This window comes from Triturus cristatus, chromosome 4_2 (genome assembly GCF_964204655.1).
Source record: "Triturus cristatus chromosome 4_2, aTriCri1.1, whole genome shotgun sequence".
Classification (NCBI taxonomy): Eukaryota; Metazoa; Chordata; class Amphibia; order Caudata; family Salamandridae; genus Triturus; species Triturus cristatus.
In genome coordinates, this window is record NC_140586.1 from 283276648 (window position 1) to 283297845 (window position 21198).

Sequence of the window (21198 nt, forward strand, 5' to 3'; positions counted from 1 at the left end):
ACAAGAACCATTCTTACAAATACATCATAACAAGGTGGTTCTTAGAACAAATCCAAAATTTCTTCCCAAATTATACTCTGCTTTCCATCTTAATCTGTGGAATCACCTGTTTTTTTTCCCAAAAACAGATTCTGTAGCAGAAAGAGATCTTCACAAACTGGATGTAGAAAGAGCTATACTTGTTTACATTGACAGAACTAAACCTTTTAGAAAAACAAACCAACTGTTTGTAGCTTTCTCACCACCTCATGACGGAAACTCCATCTCCAAAGCTGGGATTGCCAAGTGGATAGTCAAATGTATTCAAATATGCTACCACAAAGCAAAACGAACACTAACAATTCCCCCTAGAGCGCATTCAACATGCAAACTTGGGGCTTCCATGGCATTCTTAGGGAACATTCCCTTAGATGACATTTGTAAGGCAGCAACATGGTCTATGCCACACACCTTCACCAAACACTATTGTGTAGACGTGCAGGCAAACCAACATTCTTCTGTAGGCCAGGCTGTTCTTAAAACACTTTTTCAGAGCATTGCAACAGATACAGGGGACCACCGCTAGGGGAGAGCACTGCTATACAGTCTATGCACAAGTATGTATTCTGCAGCTCATATGCCTCGAACGGAAAATGCTACTTACCAGTATGCATCTGTTCTTGGCATGTAGAGCTGCAGAAAGACATACGCCCACCCGCCTCCCCGGAACCTCTATCTGTTCCAGTGTTCTCTTCCTTAGATATATTACACATGGACATCTTATTTGTTTCTTACAAACTCCATCATTTCCCATCATGGCGAAAAACAATCTAAAGATGGAGTCGATGACCATGCGCACTATTGTCCAAGGGAGGAGTTACCTATCTTGTGACTACAAAGACTTCTTCCAAGACAACAACAAACTGCAATCATCAGAGCCCAACACCAGATGGCGGTCTATGCAGGCGACCTATGCACAAGTATGTCAATCTGCAGCTCTACATGCCAAGAACAGATGCATACTGGTAAGTGGCATTTTCCATTGGATGCCACTGTCGCGAGGAGAGTCGACTGTGGTGACCCAAGTGGGTCCAAACCCAGACTGAGGAATGGTATTAGGAACCTCCAACAATACACCCCCCCACATCTCCTCCCACTGGAGGGGGAAGAGCCAAAGAGACTTAAATTTGCACTGCAGGAGTGCAGAGGACACCCAGCCACAGTGCACCTGCTGGGCCTGCAAGAGAAGCTCGCAGAGACTTCGGTGGGACAATCCCTGCTGGTGCGGTTAAGACTTAGTTTACGGCTGGAGAACCACAGGGGAACTCGTTAGCCAGATAGTGCTTCGGCGCTGGAACACTTTTGAATTTTCTAACATAATCGGAGTGGGACTCGAGACCCAGACTGCTAGTGGGACCGGACCTGAATATCACTTATAATGAATGGGGAATAACCGCTACCGCTAGTGAGAGAGACGTGGGACTTAGAGGACTGCCATTAAACACTTCAGTCTTGACGCAAGGGTGCTATGTGTATTCTTTGTGTATGACGTATTTCACTGTGCTTTCTTATATTAATACTACTTTTGTTGATAAAAAAAATAATTTTACTGGGCATTCATTTATTGCTGCTAATGAACGTATTTTGACTTGCAAGCCTCTGCTCACTTATTGTATCTGCCCCCTCCAAAAAAAAACAAGCACTGGCATAGCCAATAGGTCTCACTTTTGGGACCTTAGAAGTATTTAGTTATGCAGGACACTATCCTTGGTGCAAAATCATCAACTGTTGCATGGTTAAACACTTATAAGGTCCCAAAGGCGAGACCTATTGGCTATGCCAATGCTTGTTCATTATTACTGGCGTCCGGTTAGAATTCAACACACTCCTGTTTAAGCCTTCGTGCCGATCAGAAGAGGTTTTTTCACTCGATCCTAGGTTTACACAGAACGCTGTGACTGGTGGTAAATAAATACCGATGCTAACTCCAGCGTGCATTTTAATACCGAGTGAACAAAATCGTATAACTCAATAACACCTGCAGACTGTGAGAAGGAGAGAAAGAGTGTAAAGAGGACATTGAGTGGGCCAGGTCCTACTGGTGCTCAGCACCGGCAGGTCTTAAAAGCAGGTGCTGAGACGGCTCCCTCTCGGGCTGTCCATTTTTGCCTTCAGGGTAAAAAAAAAAACATTACTCTGCAGTATTACCACCCTTCACTGCTTGTTTGTAACTTCAAATATACTTTTTGGTATGTTTTATATAGCGCAAAGTCGGCTGAAGGTATTGGAGCACTTTACCTGGGCAACAGTTACATTACACAAGGACATATTTATTTTTTTAATCACAGAATGTTGAGCTCAGGTCAGAATCTAACCTGCTTTCTTAGCTCGAAAGTCTAGCCTTAAACCACAGACCCGCCCACAAGAACCGAAGCATTTCCATTATTATATACAAGGAAGTCATAGTTGTTGTGTCTCTTACGCACCTAACAACCATTGACAAAGCCAATAGTCATTGCTTGTAGGTGTAATGTTACTTGCTGTGTTATATATTTGAATGTATGGACAGAAGCAGCAAAATACCAGTGAGGCAGCACACTGTGCTAAGTACAGATTTTTAACGTAAATGTTTTAAGCCACGCCCTTAATTACATAGGTTACCCCCCCCAGTTTTTTCATCCCACTTAAAGCCCTGAGTGTAAACATTATTTAAACTCTAGTTAATCGTTCACTTTGCACATACGTGCAAATAGCTTGTATATGTGCTGAGACACGTGCACGTTGCGCAGGGGCGCCTCTAAAACAAAGCAAGAAAGAATTCCCCAGTATGTGCATTTCTTTTTAAAGTGTGGTTTCCATGGCGCCACTCTTATCCTCCCACTGTTTCAAAGCGCTCAGGGATAGAAGGTGGATGTGCTGTATGAGCACAGTACACATAGTCAGCCAAGGCATTTTATTTACTTGCTATGCAAAGTTCATAGCGCTGTATTCCGCATGTCTGGCAGCACCACTCACTTTCGACTAGGCCGCCTGCCCCTGGTTACCGAGCGTAGTTGATACTGTACACTGTCACGCATGAATCCTGCCGAAAGTGTGAGTCTGGCCTTACTTGAGCCCATAACTGTCAACCTCCAGCATTTTAAAAATCTGGCACCTAGTAACTGACGAAAAATGACAATTTCTCGCTTCGCGCGCAAGTTGCTTGTTGGCTTGCCTTAAGCAGCGGGTCATTTTAAGTCCTCTGCACCCCCCACTGCACCTTTTAAAAGACGGGCAATTATTTCTGGCAAATTAGTCTGCCCCCTGTGCTAATCACCGTTTCAAGTGTATTCGCTGCGGCGGGGATGGGATGGAAGTGGGGTCTTAAAGTGGCGGGCCTTCAGTGCCCTAAGGTTCAAACTTTCCAGTACTTAATTTGTACCGGTGGTTGCTTGTGGTGGCACGGACTTCGTGTTGCGAATTAGATCTTAATGTTTTTCTTCGGGCTTTTTCCAAGAGCAGTGTGCATGCAGGGAGCTATGTGGCAGCAGCAGCTAGACTGCGCTGCCATAGGCTGGTGGAGTGCACGCGCCCTCAAAGCTACGGCTTCTCTGCCCCTTTTAGTGAGCGGTGAAATGCCGGGTTTCCGATGTGGAGGGCAGAGGTCAATTGAGTATACAAGAACACAAACACAAGAAAGCAAACACGTGCCAGATGACATGATGTAACAGTATACACACATGCCGACACACACCGAGGCACTTGCACGCAGAGGCTATATATATATATATATATATATACACACACACACACACACACACACACACACACACACATACTTTGGTATGGATCACGGAAGCCTTGAAAATGGGCTGTTTCTGAGACGCAATGAATCCATGCAGATAAATGAAGTAAATCTCCTGACATCACCCACTGGAGGGAAAAAATTAGGGGAACTTTGATCCGCAAGGACCACAATGCACCAGACTCACTATGGGCGTCCACTAGGGGGCAAAGACCTTAAAATGTGTGGAAAAACTTGCCGGTTTCACTGTCCTCAACAATGTCAGCGGCGCACCTTTGAAAAAGTTCAAGGCGAACGAAACATGTCAGGATTGCCGACTGCATTAGAAATAAAATGGATACATCTATCATTGTGGAGTGCGGCTGATTCTCTGTAAAAGGAGCTTGTGTTAATATGTTATGGCTTGGTTCTGCCACAGCGACGCACCACCAGCAAGAGCGTCACCGTTTGCCCGCAAGAGAACCGTCTTTGTTTGAACGCGAAAGCGACAAGGGTAAACAGACGCCGCCAAAGCCCAACTTTGGTATGGATCACGTAAGCCTTTGAAAATGGGCTGTTTCTGAGACGCAATGAATCCATGCAGATAAATGAAGTAAATCTCCTGACATCACCCACTGGAGGGAAAAAATTAGGGGAACTTTGAACCGCAAGGACCACAATGCACCAGACTCACTATGGGCGTCCACTAGGGGGCGAAGACCTTAAAATGTGTGGAAAAACTTGCCGGTTTCACTGTCCTCAACGATGTCAGCGGCGCACCTTTGAAAAAGTTCAAGGCGAACGAAACATGTCAGGATTGCCGACTGCATTAGAAATAAAATGGATACATCTATCATTGTGGAGTGCGGCTGATTCTCTGTAAAAGGAGCTTGTGTTAATATATACACATATATATACATACACCATACACACATACAATAAGCGCGCGCCAAAAGTGAAAGAAAAGCAGGATTCTGAAGAAGGGGAAACACGCTTTCACCATTTATGAGGCAAAAGTGAAAGCGAACATTTATAAACAAAATCAGCTTAAATACGCCGCGGCAAAAGTGAAAGCGATTCACTTTCGGGAGCGAGCGGCGCCAGGAGAGATTATTGATAACACATGGCGAAAAAGCTCGCTCTCGCAAGGGAATCGCCTGACGTGCACGCTTTGCCATTGGAAGCAATGCAACGCGTGCACGTTTTTGGACGAAAAGCTGTGCTGCTTACTAAAGGTCTTTTTCCTAAGCAGCGCATGCGTGTTGCGTAGGAGAGACCTAAAAACTGGACTGCTCGACCCGCGCTATCACAGAGTCAACTGCTGAAGTAGCTCAGGATCCACAGTGGGTCGGGTCCCAGGACATCGCAATCAAAAAGCCTCAGCTCCCACGGTTGGGCCCAGTAGCTCCTGCATGTCCCATGGCGCTCTGAATGGACTTCTGACAGCAGTTTACTAGTCTGTGGATTTTAGAGGGTTTTTTTTTAGGTCTTACCAACTAGACAGTGCTTGTGCAGTCTGTTGCAAGACATATTGGGTGCTTACCCATTTCCCTCATGGACTCCCCCTTTGTTTACTCATCCATGTGCTTCTCCCCGGCCAACTCCACGTTGCGCTCTCATCTGTTGCTTCTTCTTCCTACTCCTACCCTCCATATTGCTTACCGTTACTTGCACCCTCTTCTCTAGCCCATTGCTTCTCCTCACCAACCATGAACTCCCCCTTTTGCATGCTTGATTGTGTGTTTCCCCCCCACCTGCCCTATCTTGATTTCTTGCCCATTGCAGACCATCCCCAACCCATGCCCCCATGTTGCTCCTGCCTCTCCCCAGGTTGCCTCCCCTTGTCCCCTTTCAAAAAAACAAACATGCTTTCACATTTTTTTTATTTTTATTTACTGATCCAACTCAAATTAATGAACAGAAAAAAAGCACCTGCATCATTTTGTAGGCATGTGCATACCTTTTATTCTTTAGCTGTGCTAAACAGCCTTAAGGATGCTCTACAGTGTGGCAAAAAAACACTGGAAAAAAACGAAAAGGTCCCAAAGGCATAACCTACTGGTTTGTTTAGGAGTTTGTAGCGTGCGGGCAGTTGGTGTAAGAAGTGAACAGTAGAAAATATGTGGTGGAAAACGTACACATTTATCGTTCTTTCCTAATGGCTTGCTCGCACTTGTAAAGCTCAACAAGAGTGTCTATGATATGTGCAACTTTAAACATCAAACCAGATAGTGGTTATGCTTAACATATGGATTTTGAGATTGAGTATTTACATACCCGCTTCTGAGGGCTGTGATGATGCAGTCGGCACAAAAGCGATGCAAGCACTCCTTGGTGGTCATGGTGTTTTTCAACATATCCAGACATATTGGACACATTAACTCACTGTGAAGGCTTCTGGGAGATACTACGATTTCAAGTCCATCTGTAATTGCTTCCTGGAAACCAAGAGAAAGGCATGCTATGGTATTTACGACAAAGTACTTGCTGATGCTGAAAAAAATGGCAACTGTATGATACAGACTCCAGCTTAAATAATAAACCCATCAATAAAAGGATCACACAGTGTGCTGTAACACTGTACAAGGTCTGCCGTATTACAGAAGACACAATCCCACAGAACACATTCAGCACCTATTGGAGACCGTTTATTTTATGAGAAACCAAACGTGGAAGGGTGATCTTGAGCGAATACCAGTGGGTGTGAATTCAGACATTTAATACATCACTTTGTTGTTTGTTGCATATGTGGCTGGCATGCCCAGACACGAGTCCTTTGCTCTATGTTCCAGGACTCAAGCTATACATCACAGATGCGTCTTACATAGGCCTATTCTGTAAGAGTTCTTATGTTCACATTTAGAGTGGAACCTGGCCTAGTCGTCCTTGCTGGACATTCCTAATGGTGCAGGACTCTGCTTTTGGCTAGTCTCTGTCTGGAGTAGCCACAGTGGATGAGAAGCGATGGAATGGAATGCAGCCACTGCAATAGCCAGTGGTGGAGATTAACTTAATTGTTCCCTTCATCATTTTGTTGTCTCTTGCAGTTGGTCCCTAACGGCCAGATGGGTGGCATTTGTTTACTAAGTAGCCTATCCTTCCCAAGTCATTAAAGTACTTCTATTAAACTGTGTAATATTAACACATGATATTCACAATGTCAAAGAAACGTAAAAAATTATACTATAAAAAAGTTATTGTTAACATAACATTTAACATGAGCAATATGAAACTAATTATTATACATACCTCTTGAAATTGAACATGGCCACTGTTGGCCTTGAATTTAAAAAGCTTAATCTCTTGTACATGATAGCATATACATGTTGATAAATAACAACTGCACAACTTTACCATGAATGAGTTCCATCATGCATTTTTTTGTTTTACCTGAGGGGTCCTCTGTAATTCGTACAAACTGAGCTCCCAGGTTTTGCTCAAAGGCTGGGCTCCATTTGCCTGCACAGCTTGAGCCATGGCTAGAAGGAAGAACAAAACAAACGTAAAGACTTTTGGATCTGTTCACCTTGTTATCTGCGCAGAGTGGTGACTAGCCCAACAATTTATTCTGGCGGCCAATAGTGTCAATTGTCAAAACATACAATAAGCGTTGAGAAGCCCTTACCGGCACAAAGAACGCAGTCTTCAGAACAAATTACACAAGGTTGCAAGGACCACAAATGGCATGAGCAAACCTACTGATCAATCAAATTAACATTTAAAAAAAAAAAAAAAAATGTTCTTTCAAGTTTATTTTCATCACTTTTTAGTTAAATAGCCTGCGAAACACAGCATTAGTCAAACCAAAGCATTTCATACATTTAACAATACATAAAATCATAAACAAACGTTAGCAGCCGAAAGAATAGGTAAGTGAGGATCTTTACAAGTAACAATAAGAACGTCCCGTAAGAAAGAAAAAAGTGGAACGAATGTATAACAGAAGAGAGTATATGTGACACAACCTGAGGTAGTAGAAGGTGACTGTGCGAGATGGAAGTAGATTCAAGGTGCAACCATTAGGTATCTGTTAGGATAGCTAGCGGGGAAGGACTATTGATCCTGGCTGGGACAGTCTCTGTATTAGTCATGTATTCATTTGCAATCTGAATCTTTTCTAATTCATGCTTTCCCAAGCTAAAGGTTTCACATTGATCTGAACAGATTGCATTAAATTTTGGTGTGGGGGAAAAAAGCAATAATTGTTGCTGTTCTGGTCCTTAACCTTTACTTTCCTCAGTACCTTTACATTTTGGAGACTTTTGATTCCTTGCTCCACACGTTTGCTCAGCTAAGCTAAGCTATTATTTATGAGGACCTCTTCAAGTTTTTTTGTTTTTTTACGCATAAGTTTTGTTTATCTTTTATAATATTAATTTTTAAAAAATAACTACAATGGTTACAAATAAATAGACTGAGTAGGAAAGTGACAGTGCAAGGTGCGTAATGTCGCTATACAAAGCTAATAAAACATCTCTGTCAGCCTCGGTGTGAAACTTAATCATGATCAAGGATAAAAAGGTAAAATACCAATACATAATTTGTGAATAAAACCCTTCATAACCCAAACAGGGTCCAAATCCTGTACTTAAAACAGATAGTCACCTTCTTAATGATATTAAAGTGACTGAGGTAAGTGAATTACAGTAATAATAAAAGGGCTATACAGGTATCAGTGCAAAACACAAAAAGGTAGTTATTATCTAAAACTCTTGGTAACCCAACTCGCGTTCCAATCCTGTACTTGAAGCAGATTTTCACCTTCATAATGACATTAAAGTGTCAATGCTAACTGAATTATAATAATTCTCAAAAGCGTGAACGGGCAAAAGGCAAACCTTTACTAAGCTAGGAATTGGTCCTTGTAAGCCCGGGTACCCCAGATCGTATAATACGTGGAAAATGTACCAGAATAACAGCTTACTGATCATCACCATTTTGGGCTTCCATTCCGAAACAGAGGGGTTAGAAGGTGTCTTCCAATGTTGGGCAATTAAAGAACAAGCTACTGTTATAGAAATGAAAATAAAAGCTCTGAACTTTTTCTCCACTGACGTAGCCTGGGCTATAGGTATCACACCTAACAATGCAGTGGCAGGTGTGGGAATAATAGTTGCACAGATTCTGGAACTGACCACCTGAAAGTTCTCTGTCCAAAAGTTGAACAATGCTGCACATGACCAAAGCATATACACCCAATCACCCATTTGTCCAGGGTCAATTTTTGCTCATATTATATTGAAACCTATTTAATCTGTTTGGGGTATAATATAACATCCAAGTGTTATAGAAAACCAGCCTATGAAATTTAGCCCCTCACAGAGACGTTTACCACAGATTTTTTTTAAATGTGCATTTAGCCAACCTTTGCCGTCTCGTACCACAAAGCAGATTGTGGTCCTACCACTTGGCTTTTTCTATCAACCTCCCGCCACCTTCCAAATTTAGCCTCAAGCAGTCTGTACACACCACCAGGCGAAATTACTAGCGCATCAGCACCCAACTGAGATCCACAATAGGTTTGATTGTCTTTCCGCATTAAACGGTGTGGATTGACTAAAGACTACTGATAACCTAAACAGGGAGAATCAGAGTGGATCGGCGACTCTTTTGGTGCATGAGAGGGAGCCACGTACAGAGATAGACGATGCATTTGAGTCCTTAGAGAGTTCCCTGGGCCTTGTATCGCCGACGACTCCCCAGTTCCGCAGTTATTACCCGCGGCGGTTAATACTCCTGCGGCAGCCCACACAGTTCTTTATTGGAATGTAGCTGGTCTACGCCACAAATGCATTACGAGCGAATGGTTTGCCTTCCCGTCTAAGTTTTACATTCTTTGCTTACAGGAAACTTGGGCTTTAAAACATTTCACAGCCCAGCGATCAAGTGCAATTGTGGGTGACCTAAATGGGGCTTGTGTACTTATGTGTCAAACACGCTGTCTCCTCTAAATATTACATTGATTGCTACAAGAGTGTTGTATCAAATTGTTTCCCTCGAAATTTCTGCACATTCGACTCTGCCCATTGTTAATTTCTACAATAACGCTTGCACATCAGAAAACATTACAGATCACCACCAACTAGACCATGACCTGAAGAAAGCTTTCCCCAACAACTGTAGAGATCCAATTATCTAATGGGGCGGAGATTTTAACATACGTCTCTGCCCTGAGTCATCTAACAAGGTGTGCGGCATGACATCTCCTGATAACTGCAATATTACTCACTTTCTCCATTCGGAGAACGGGGATACTTTAAATCAGTGTTTCCCAAACTGGGGTCCGAGGACCCCCCAGGGGTCCGTGGCACATTCCCAGGGGGTCCGCAGGCAGCAGTTTTAAAAGCACTGCAAAGTTCCTTGTAAAATTAGCAGTTTTCGAGCAACTATAAAAGTGTCAAGAAAATGCCAGTGATTAATGTACCTGCTGGAGAGAGAGGAAAGTTTTGTCTAGTGACAGCTTTGACTTCTCTAATGTGACACAGAGGGTTAATATGCCTACTGCAAAGAACGTGTACAATGCATTTTAAAAACAGTATTTTATGTGCATAGGTCAGTGGACTACTGATTTTGTCACAAAGATTCTTTTGTCACTGTGCAATTCATAAGGGAAAATCGTAATCTAGCACAGTGTCCTATAAACTGTCAAAGAGCTGCTTGCAAACTGCATGGTAAAAGTTAGCAACATATGTTTATTCCCAGTCTATCATTATCCTGATGCTGCTATGCTCCCACTTCCTGCACATGAACAATTTTGTAATGCCTTTTTGTCACTTCTATGTGTGCTGCCTAATGCAGCACACATGGAAGTTACAAAACGTCATTTTTATTAAAGATTGTTTATGTGCAGGAAGGGTCACCATCCTGAACATAAACAATCAACGGCGTTTTGCTTTTTCTGTTGGAAAAAGCAAAAACAAGGAGAAATAAGGCACTTCTCCTCATTTCGCCAAGTTAAGAGCAGGTTTTTCATGGTCTTAATTTTGGTGCTGTCTCCTATTTAAGCTGACCTTGTAAATAGAGGGCAGCGTCAAAATCAATGGGTGTTGGAGTGAAACGCCCACTGCAACTCCCACTGCCCACCTTTTTCACGCTAAGCATTGCGTGAAAGGGGGCCTTATTTACAAGGCAGCGTTAAGCCACAATAAGTGGCTTAACGCTGCCTTGTAAATAAGGCAAAGCCCCTATTGCCACAGGAACATCGCAAAAAGTGACGTTCCCATGGCGATAGGGACTTGTAAATATGCCCCTAAAACCCTTAGTAATTTGAGTATTTGTTTTGAGTGCACACGTTTGTTTATTTTTTTCGAATTACTGTTTTAATGTTTGAAATTTAAATCCTACAAATTGCTTGGGGGTCCCCGGCTTCCAGTGGTGACTCAACGGGGGTCCTCAGGAGTCAAAAGTTTGGGAACCACTGCTTTAAATGATTTACTTTTTAAACATAACTTGTGGTTTTGTAATGAACTTACCCGTACACCAGTTACAGGGAGGTGCACCTATAACGGAAGGGGCGAGAATAACGTCATAAGACTTTTTATTGTTTCCCCATCGCTATTCAGCACTGGTTTTAGAGTTTCTTATCCATGACATAGCACTCAGTGATCATTTCCTCCAAAGTGTTGCCCTGAATCTTGACCTTTTTGGCCAGATAGGAGATGCACAAAAAGTTACCGCATTAGAGGAAATTGGTATGTCCCGCCGTAATGGGACTATAGAGCAGGCCATTATTATGGACCTACTCATTGGTAAATATGTGCATATAAAAGGTGGCAATTTGTTTTCAGTCTTTGTAGATTTATCTTCTGCGTTTGATTTTGTGGCTCATGATAAGTTATAGTCAATCATGGCTAACATGGGCGTGGACTGCACTATTGTGAACTTTCTCAGAGAGCTGTACACCCAAGGCAGGGGTAGAGTTCACTATGGCCTCAATGGCAACTGTACCGGGCCATTTAAAATTGGAAGAGGGGTACGCCAAGGATGTGTACTGGCCCCCTTCCTGCTTAATCTCTTTCTCAACAGTGTAGGCGACAAACTGGCAAGCAAGTGTACGGATCTACCTCAGGTGGGATATCGGCCTATACCAGCACTTTTTTATGCCGACGACGCGGTATTATTGGCCCACACTCCACTTGGCCTCCAGCGTCTAATTGACGAGTTTGCCCAGTTCATGCAAAACCATGAGCTAAAAATTAACATCAGTAAAACCTTAGGCATTAAAATTGGTTATAAGGCCTCCCGCTGCTGTGACATCTTTATTGAGGGTTCTAAAATTCATTTCACAGCAACATTTTCATATTTGGGGATTGTGTTTAGTCAATCTGGGAACTGGCAAGGGGCAATTAAATCAAGGTGACTCCATTTTGTTAAAACGATAATGGCTCTCCTAAATTTAGCTAGACAGCTTGGCATTAAACACCTGAGGGAATTGATGACAATCTATAAGGCCAAAAGCAGATCCACTGCTATGTACGGGTCTGAGCTCTGGAGGCATGGGAAGATTGATACACTCCAACTTGAAAAAAAACTTTTCTAAGAAATCTCCTTGTACTCCCCAAAAGTAGCCCAACCTATGTTTGTCACTCTGAATTAGGAGCCCCTTACATAGCAAATCTGATTAGGATTCAGCCAGTCCTTCTCTGGCATACAATCTGGTCATCCGAACACACCGCTCACAATCGAGCCATAATTGCCGACTGTTTAAAATCTATGCATGCTCTCAACATCCCTTGGCTTAAATTTGTGCACAATGTCCTGACAGACCTCGGCCATCCCGAGTATTTCAATCACCCCGAGAGCCTGGTTAGCGTCCAATGAAAAGCCCTGAAACTGAAGTGCATTTCAGTATTGGAGGAAACTAGATTATCTTCTGAAATTTAGAAACCCTCTGTGTTGAGAAATCAGATGATTCTGACTAGTTACTACTTGCAACTATACTTCGTGAAAGTGTATAACCCGCGCCACAAGTTCGTGTTGAGCTGCTTTTGATTGGATATTTTCCACCGTTTAATTAGTTTCCCTACTATTAGCAACTGGTCACTTGATCTGGGGAATTTCCCTTGTGATGATACCTCACCACAGAGCACCATACATATTGTGCTTTTCTGGAAATATTTTCTGGGCCGAGAAAGAAATTCATCAAACCTCTGTTATTACAGCTGGGTTTTGCACAATGTCGCCCAGCCTTTACATACCTGCAAATGCTACCGAACCTATACACATGTGTAGTAATGTCAAGATTTCTGCTGGCCGTTATCAATTACAGGAAGCAGCTGTAAATAGTAATTGAGTGATCACGCAGTCGAGGACAGTTTTTATTTATAATAACCTTTTGTACTCTGTTTTAACTTGTATTTTTAAACTCTGTCATGGATGTATTTTGTAGCTTTTATGATTCATTTAGTGATTTCGAATAAAGCTTATTTTGATTAAGTGGTTGGCGGCTAAAAATGTAGGATTAGGCAGGATAAAAATAATGTTAAAGTGACAACATGAGAATTTAGTATGAATTCACTGGTGAGCAGAATGGAGCTGCAATCGTGGGGGGAACTCATCATGAGGTGCTGCACACCAACAGAGTGCCCCAAATGCAAATTGACAGACTAGGGGTGAGACCTGAAATGATACGTGGATCCTCTCCCAATAGTATCTGCTTCATTAGTACTTTATAATTTGATGTGCACTGTTAGACTATCATTCTTCTTGTTTTCTTTTCTTCATTTTTTGTAATAAGACTGTTACAAAATGAATCTCCGGGAATAAGATAACATCAGAAGCATTCAGCAGTATGTGTGACCTAGTTGCAAGGGAGTTCCTCTGATTGAAGTTTATTATCAACTTGGTATTTGCCCGAGATCTTACCTGCTTTTGCCACCTCACTCTTATTCCCCATTATCATCCACATCTTTAGGGTGCGTGCTGCACTGCTGTGAAAAAAGTGGAACCTTGAAATTCTTGCAGTGCTGGAGATGGCTTCTTCAAGGGCAACAGTTACACTATTGCAGTTGTCTCCAGGACAGATCAATGAGCCCCAGAATTTTAGGCTCTCCAAACAAGATAATTATGTATATATAATTAACTTACATGGAAATGACTTACAAAGTTAATGATTAGCCAGAGAATCAGACATTCCTGCATTAAAGCGGTGTACGCAGGTGCAATTGAGTGGAGACTTATTGGCCAACAGCACAGAGATATTCCCCTTTCTTCTAGTCCTGAGGCTGCTAGCAGCAGTCTGAATGGATGCCACAGTGCACCTGCATGGACTCACCAAGTTTTGACACAAGGCCACAATCAACAACAATGGCTGTCAGAAGAACTTGACAATAAAAGAAAGAGAACCATCAAATTGGACTCAACTGTGTTTAATCGTTGCTCACAATATGCAATTATACTAACTTTAATGACTGTCTACGTGTGCTGGGGATAATCTTTCACAATCAACACAACCATAACATCCCACAAGGAGAACCAAAAACTTCATATGCGTTCCCCAACTCATTCTGACCTCAAGGCTTCTGGTTTGTAAAGCTGCATGGCATGGTTTCTCAGCCTAGTCCAATATCCATGGGACCATAACTGAAAGTGTTAATGGCCCGAGCCCTGCACTGCACGGATGAGTAGAATAGATGGCATGGATTCAGGATGCCAACGATTCTGGTGTCACATAAAAAGCACTCATTGGCCGCTTCCATTGATCCCTCACACTATGACCATGAAAATGGTCTTTCGGTTTTCCTGTTCATTCATAAAAGAGAAAACAAGTTGATTTTAAGAGAAAGAAAATAAAATTTTACGGGAATGATTAAAAAAAACATCTAGTACTGGGGCCCTAAACGAGAGCCAGAGGGTGTTCCATTTTGTAACAATTCCATAGTGGAACTATTTTAAGCAAGACCTAATTTAGAAGGTGGAAAAAGTGTTGCCACATTCTTCAAAAGAATCAACTCCTCTGCTCATAACGCTCACAGAAATGGTGGTGTGCATAATGTACCTAAGCCTAAGTAAAAAAAAAAACTAACAGACTGAGGTAACAGCACACAACTCTTCTGCTTCTCCTCAAGCATTACAAACATATTTTGCTGCTCTGCCACTCTATCCTTTTCTCTCTGCGCTGTGGAATGCTGCTTCAGGACTTGGCTCGCTCATTCCCCTCCATAACCTCAGGTGCATTTCATGGCCTAATGTCTTTCACTGATGATCAAATTGCTCCCAAGCCCGGATCTCCCTCTCTGCCAGCAACTATCCGAGACTAGAGCCGCCAAGCTTTTCAGCTAGCTCCCCGTACGTACTCGTTGCTCTCTCTCCAAACAGGAAACAATCTCAAATTAGCACAAATTTCAGAAGCGTCCTTTGCACACAACACACTATACATTTTCAATTCGCCTTAACCACAGGTTTCTATAGATAACTGCATCTCACCTTTCTTGCAATGGAAGTCCTGTGTCATCACACAAATTCAAACCACGTCACAGAGGACGAGCCTACAAAATAAACAAAATGGTTTATTCAAACGTGAGTTTGTACGGATAAGAAAAGAACAATAAAATATTCAAATCAGAATCAAATTACATTAACCTTGAAAACCCACCTACTCGATCTTTCTCTAATATAGCTTATTTGGGTCACTAGTATTCACCAAGCAACAGAGGCTATGGGGACCGAAAAGTGTAAGTGCTTAAATCTTAGGCTTATGAATGCAACAGTAGCCATCGTACAGCTCCACGATAAATGGGGTGTGTAGGAATGTGCCTATTTTGGCATGGTAACCCCTACTTTTTGCCTGGTATTCGATGCAGTTTATACCTGAAGGGAACTGGGTACCCGCTAACCAGGTCCCCAGAGCCAGATCTCTTTCCCAAAACTGTTGAATTGTTCCCCCAATTGGCAAGACCTTTGGCACCCCTGTATGTCTCTAGTAGATGGTACCGCAGGTACTTAGGGCATAGATACCAAAGAGTGTTCCCAAGGCTGCAGCATGTATTGTGCCACCCTAAGGGACCCCTCACCACACAATGAGACTGCCAGTAAAGGCTGCCTGTCTTGCTGCAGAAAAAAGTGAAAAACGACATGGCACACAGCCCTGTGTACCATGCCTACAAACACTGCATACGGTATATGTAAGTCACCCCTACAGCAGGCCTTCCAGTCCTAGGGCAGGGTGCACTATATTGCATGTGTAGACATATCTGCCTGCACAGATATGTCCCTGTGCGGGCCAGTTCAATTCCTGCCAGTGACCAGGGAAGCCATTCAAAGTACATGTGCTTAAAATGGCACAGCTACATGATTGCTTCACTGAAACAAAAGATGTTTGTTATCAAACATCTCGTATTAATAAACCCACACTGATTCCAGTGATGGATTTATTAATATATGCACCCAGAGGACACCTTAGAAGTGCTGCCTGAAAACCTACCATCTACTAGTGTGCTGACTGAATGGTCTTAGCCAGCCTGCCACCACAGAAGGGTTTTTGATCCCCAGGGGAGAGGGCTTTGTTCTCATGACTTGAGGAACAAAGCCTTCTCGGGGGGAGATTGTTTACACCCCATCCCACAGGATGACCTACGAATTAGCATTCCAAGGCAGGGAGCTTGAAAGAGTCCACCACCTTTGGTAAGCAAATCTGCCTTCCCTCATAGGAGAAGATGCGGACCCCCCCCCATGTCCAGGGCCCATTTGGCACCTGGACAGGTGGGAAAATAAGTAATCAGAGACTTGTGGTCACCTTCAGGCTAGTTCCAGCCCTAGGATGGGCTACTTGAAATGAATACGAAAATCAGAAGTCTGCCATCTTTGTGATGGCAAACTTAGGAACTCTGGAACAGGGTTATGCCCACTTCCCACAGGAAATGGTCTTATAGGGTGCATAGTTACCCCAGGAGTAAGTAGCCCATTGGCTACTACTCTACACTCCCCTAACACCCCGTAATTTGGTATTTAGGGGAGCCCCTGGCACCAGGAAATCAGATTGTGCCAACCTAAAAGAAAAAGGAGAACCGAAGAGCTGCAAAAAAAACAACTGTGAAAGAAGCAAGTGACTTAGCGCAGACTGTGCCAGCCTGTTCGCTGTTCCCAAAAACTGCGTCAAAGTCGACTCACTCTGTAAGCTGCTGTGCCTTCAAAAGCCTGAGAGGACTGCCAGCACTTCTGCCAAGGCTCAGGAACTCCAGTGGAGCAGTTCCCCTGCACCTTCCAGGTACCAAAGACAGAACTGTGAGGACTCCTCCCCGCAGAAACCCAACACCAGCCAACACCACTACACCCGTCACTCTAAGCCCAACTTGAAATGGGCCAATGCTGCCAGCGTGATCCACCAGCCCTTGCCCCATAAAAGTGACAGTCTCTTAAAATGCAGAGGGGGATGCAGAGTCTAGAGCTTGTCAACCAGGATCTGTCAGAGACCTACCAACTATAAGGTGCTACTTCAGTACTTGTGTAAGACAGCAGATGTATATGAGAATTGGCTTACTTCACTTTGCTACAATACAGCTGAGAACATGGCTAAAGAAAGGCCCCACGTTTTGCTCAACAGCATAGCTCCTTTTGGATACTACATGGGGTCACTTCTTTTGTCCATTACTGAATGTACATAAGAGGCACCCAGAGGGGCCATCAGGAACTATAATTATCCCACCTAGGATGGCGTCTGAACCAAGGACTCTTTCTGAGAGGCACATAACTGGCTGAAGGCAGCCAAGTACTGCCATGTTATGATTACAGTATCCAAGCACCACCAGAGGTTCGATCTGGCATGGCTCGAAATGGTTTAAAATTGTCTGTGTCAGAGCATGGCATGTATGGAAACGCTTAGCAGAATGAGCACATCATCATCTCCGGATATCCCATGGATAGTATACTCACATATTATGCTCAGGATCTATAAATCAGTAGTTCAGTTATTTTTGTACAACTGTTTAAACTACATTTTGACTAGAATGTTTTATGTGGGGCTTTCATGTCAGTGGCCTTCACTCTTCACATCTAAACTGATGACAGATCACCCTGCCCTTCTACAAACGGTCAAGTCATTTTTAATATCCACTAACAGAAATGTACAGCATCCACTTAAAAATACAGAACACTGACTTGAAATCAACATTACACAGTAACATAGTGGGACAAGAGAAAACGTCCCACACAGACCACACTGTAAAGAACATATCCTACGAACCGTGCACAAAGCACTGAACAGCTATTTTACATGACCACCAGAAATCATTTTGGGGCCCTGTCAGTAGCACAGCTTAGTTCATGGGTCAGTATGTGCTTCACAAATAGTCCTGAGAACATTAGGATGAAAGGTTTGCAATAGGCCCTCGGCTTGGCCTGCAACCAACTTCATTGTCTGTGAAGTAAGGTCATTGAGCGTATGGGAAGCATAAACACTATTCTTGCTCCAAAAAATGTACATTTTTGAACAGGTGATAGGGTAAAAGTGGGACTCTCAAAAGTAAACTGCTGCAATACTTGTGCGTTCTTCCTACTAGCTTTCTTCGGTGATTTGATGCTTTTAAAGAGAATCCAATACAAAAGCAAGCCGATGGATGGAATGTTTAAATAAATCTCAGCCACTGGTAATCGCTCGGGCCGCATCCCAATCCATCATTTTTCACCCACCATGTCTTCTCAGTTTAGACCCAGCCAAATAAAAATCAGTCTGTACTCTGTTCCTCAGTCCAGCCCGAATGGCCAGGCCAGATTCTCCCTGAATCAGACCACAAGCAAGCCAGGACCAGTATCACCCTTGTTATGGGCTCTTCAGCTGGGAATACATCGGTTCCAGTGGCACAGTGAGCCCGGGACCCCACATCTTGGTATACCCAGCTCACTTAAGGCTTCCAATGCAAAAACAACAAGGTGATGGATTAAATGCTTCAGTTAATCTCCACAAGAAAAAGTCGGGATAAACCCTTGGAGGCTTGGGTAATATATATATTGATAAGTAACTGTGCCTACAAGGGATTTGTTACAATGTACATAGTTCAACAATTTGAAATGTTACAATAATATTAGTAAGTACCAGCCAGTGACTTGCAGTTGAGCAACCAAAAGTTCAATCAATTCATTTAAATCACAGTAAATGTACCAGAGATAATCTTTGAATGGGTGTGAGTTTTTTCAAGATACAAACTTTTTTCTAAATGTGAACTAGAAAGGGTACAAAAGACTGGAACAATACACAATGGCCGAGGTTCACAGATGATATGCTAAAACGTATACCTCTGGGTCATTAGTGTAGACATCTATTCCAAACAGATATATAAATAGAAAAATGAGCCTGATCGATATAGACATCAATTAGTATGGGAAAATAAATCACTGAGGATATAAATGAGGTTGTCGACGTTTCGGTCTTTGTGGTGTATACATCCTTCAGACCATCTTCAGGACGGTGAATTTAAAAATGTTGTATGACCCTTATACGCATTTCAAATGGAATTGCTAATCCTGGTAAAGTCAGCAAAAGATCTTCCTGGTCAGAGACTCCGAAAAGAAAGCTATACAACAGCTTAAAGTATGTCCAAACAAATTGTGACACTCTGATCACAGCAATCCACTGGGATTTGCTAGTGTTCTAACTTGCATCGGTCGAGCTGAGAAATGGCGCAAGGCTCCTCTGACGAACCACTGTCACTATTTAATTAACCAGGATTAGGAATTCCATTTGAAATACATATAAGGGTCTTACAACATTTTTAAATTCACCGTCCTGAAGAAGGTCTGAAGGATGTATACACCACAAAAGACCGAAACGTCGACAACCTCATCTATTTCCTCAGTGATTTATTTTCCCATAGTAACTGATGTCAGTATCTATCAGGCTCATTTTTCCATTTATATATCTGTTTGGAATAGATTCCTACACTAATGACCCGAAGGTATACGTTTTAGCATATCATCTGTGAACCTCGGCCATTGTGTATTGTTCCAGTCTTTTGTACCCTTTCTAGTCCACATTAAAAAAAGTTTGTATCTTGAAAAACTCACACCCGTCCAAAGAGTATCTCTGGTACATTTACTGTGATTTAAATGTATGATTGAACTTTTGATTGCTCAACTGTAAGTTACTGGCTGGTACTTACTAATATTGTTGTAACATTTCAAATTGTTGAACTATGTACATTGTAACAAATCCCTTGTAGTCACACTCGCCTCGCTAGCACCGCCGCCACTACCAGTGCCCGGATCCACTTCACTTACGTGTGGAGGACTTGGTTGCTGGTAGCGGGCCGACATCTTGGGTGGGGGCAGTGGTCAGCGCTCTAGGCGCTGCTGGGACGGTGACTTCAAAAGCGGATGCCAGCGCTACCGTGCCGCACACGCTGTACTCCTGAGGCGGAAGCCGGGAGGTATTTCATTTTAATCTCGCTCACCTTTTTTAAAATTTGTTTGGCTGACTGATTTCTGTCGTTCTACTCACCCTCTCTCCCAGTCACACTCGCCTCGCTAGCCCCGCCGCCACTACCAGTGTCCGGATCCACTTCACTTACGTGTGGAGGACTTGGTTGCTGGTAGCGGGCCGACATCTTGGGTGGGGGCAGTGGTCAGCGCTCTAGGCGCTGCTGGGACAGTGACTTCAAAAGCGGATGCCAGCGCTACCGCGCAGCGGACGCGCCGATGGCGCGCCGGAGGAGCGCCAAAGGTAAGCCCGTCTGCGCCCGTCCGCGGCCGGCTGGGGCCCGGGGCCCTCCACTCTGCCCTTTTCCTCTCATATTCACCCAGCGATCTACGTGCCCTCCGCGCTGACTGGCCCATCACCCCCCGCTTGAAGAATAAGCTTTCGTCCTGCGGGATCCATTCTTCCTGGCATACCCTCCCTGCACTCCCTCGTCCCCTGTCTAGAGAGCAGCCCTCCGCCTCTCCCACAGTAACTGCTAACTCCTCTTCTCGGGCAACTAAATCTAGCCTGAAGTGTCATTACCTCAACACTCGTTCACTACCCAAACATCAATTAGATATCTTTAATCTCCTTGACTTTTCCCAACCCGACATACTTTTTCTCTCTGAAACTTGGCTCACGGATGACTCCCTACCAGATATCTTAGCTGCTATTCCTACAGGGTACTACATTCTTCAGGCCAACAGACCCTCTGGGAAGCCTGGTGGGGGTGTGGCTGCTATCATCCACCATAATTTATGATTCACCGCCCTAACGTTCTCTAGCATCCCTTCGGTTGAGAGTCTTATTCTAAAGCTTGAGTCCACTCCTTCCTCCCTTATCTGTGCCCTCTTTTATCAGCCTCCCCAATCCATGCCTTCTTTCCCCCAGCTGGTTGGGGATTTGATGTCCCAATTAGTTATCAACAACGCTAAACTAATTTTAATAGGTGACTTTAACTATTGGCCCTCTGACCCTAAAGAATGCTCTAATTCCCCGGAATTCACGGACCTTCTCTCTGGTCTCAACTGCACCCAGCATGTCCATTCCGCCATCCACTCTAAAGGCC

The 21198-nt window shown here is 43.5% G+C and overlaps 1 protein-coding gene across 1 annotated transcript in view; it reads right to left on the reverse strand.

Annotated features, from left to right (window-relative positions):
- The window catches only part of RNF2 (ring finger protein 2), a 111480-nt gene that overhangs the window by 55031 nt on the left and 35251 nt on the right, over positions 1 to 21198 (reverse strand). The window contains exons 2-4 of the mRNA XM_085601521.1: positions 15167 to 15228; positions 7133 to 7221; positions 6020 to 6180 (exon numbers count right to left, since the gene is read on the reverse strand). Coding sequence (XP_085457647.1) covers positions 6020 to 6180; positions 7133 to 7221; positions 15167 to 15194 — 278 coding nt within the window. The 5' untranslated portion in view covers positions 15195 to 15228. The remainder of the gene's footprint in view (positions 1 to 6019; positions 6181 to 7132; positions 7222 to 15166; positions 15229 to 21198) is intronic.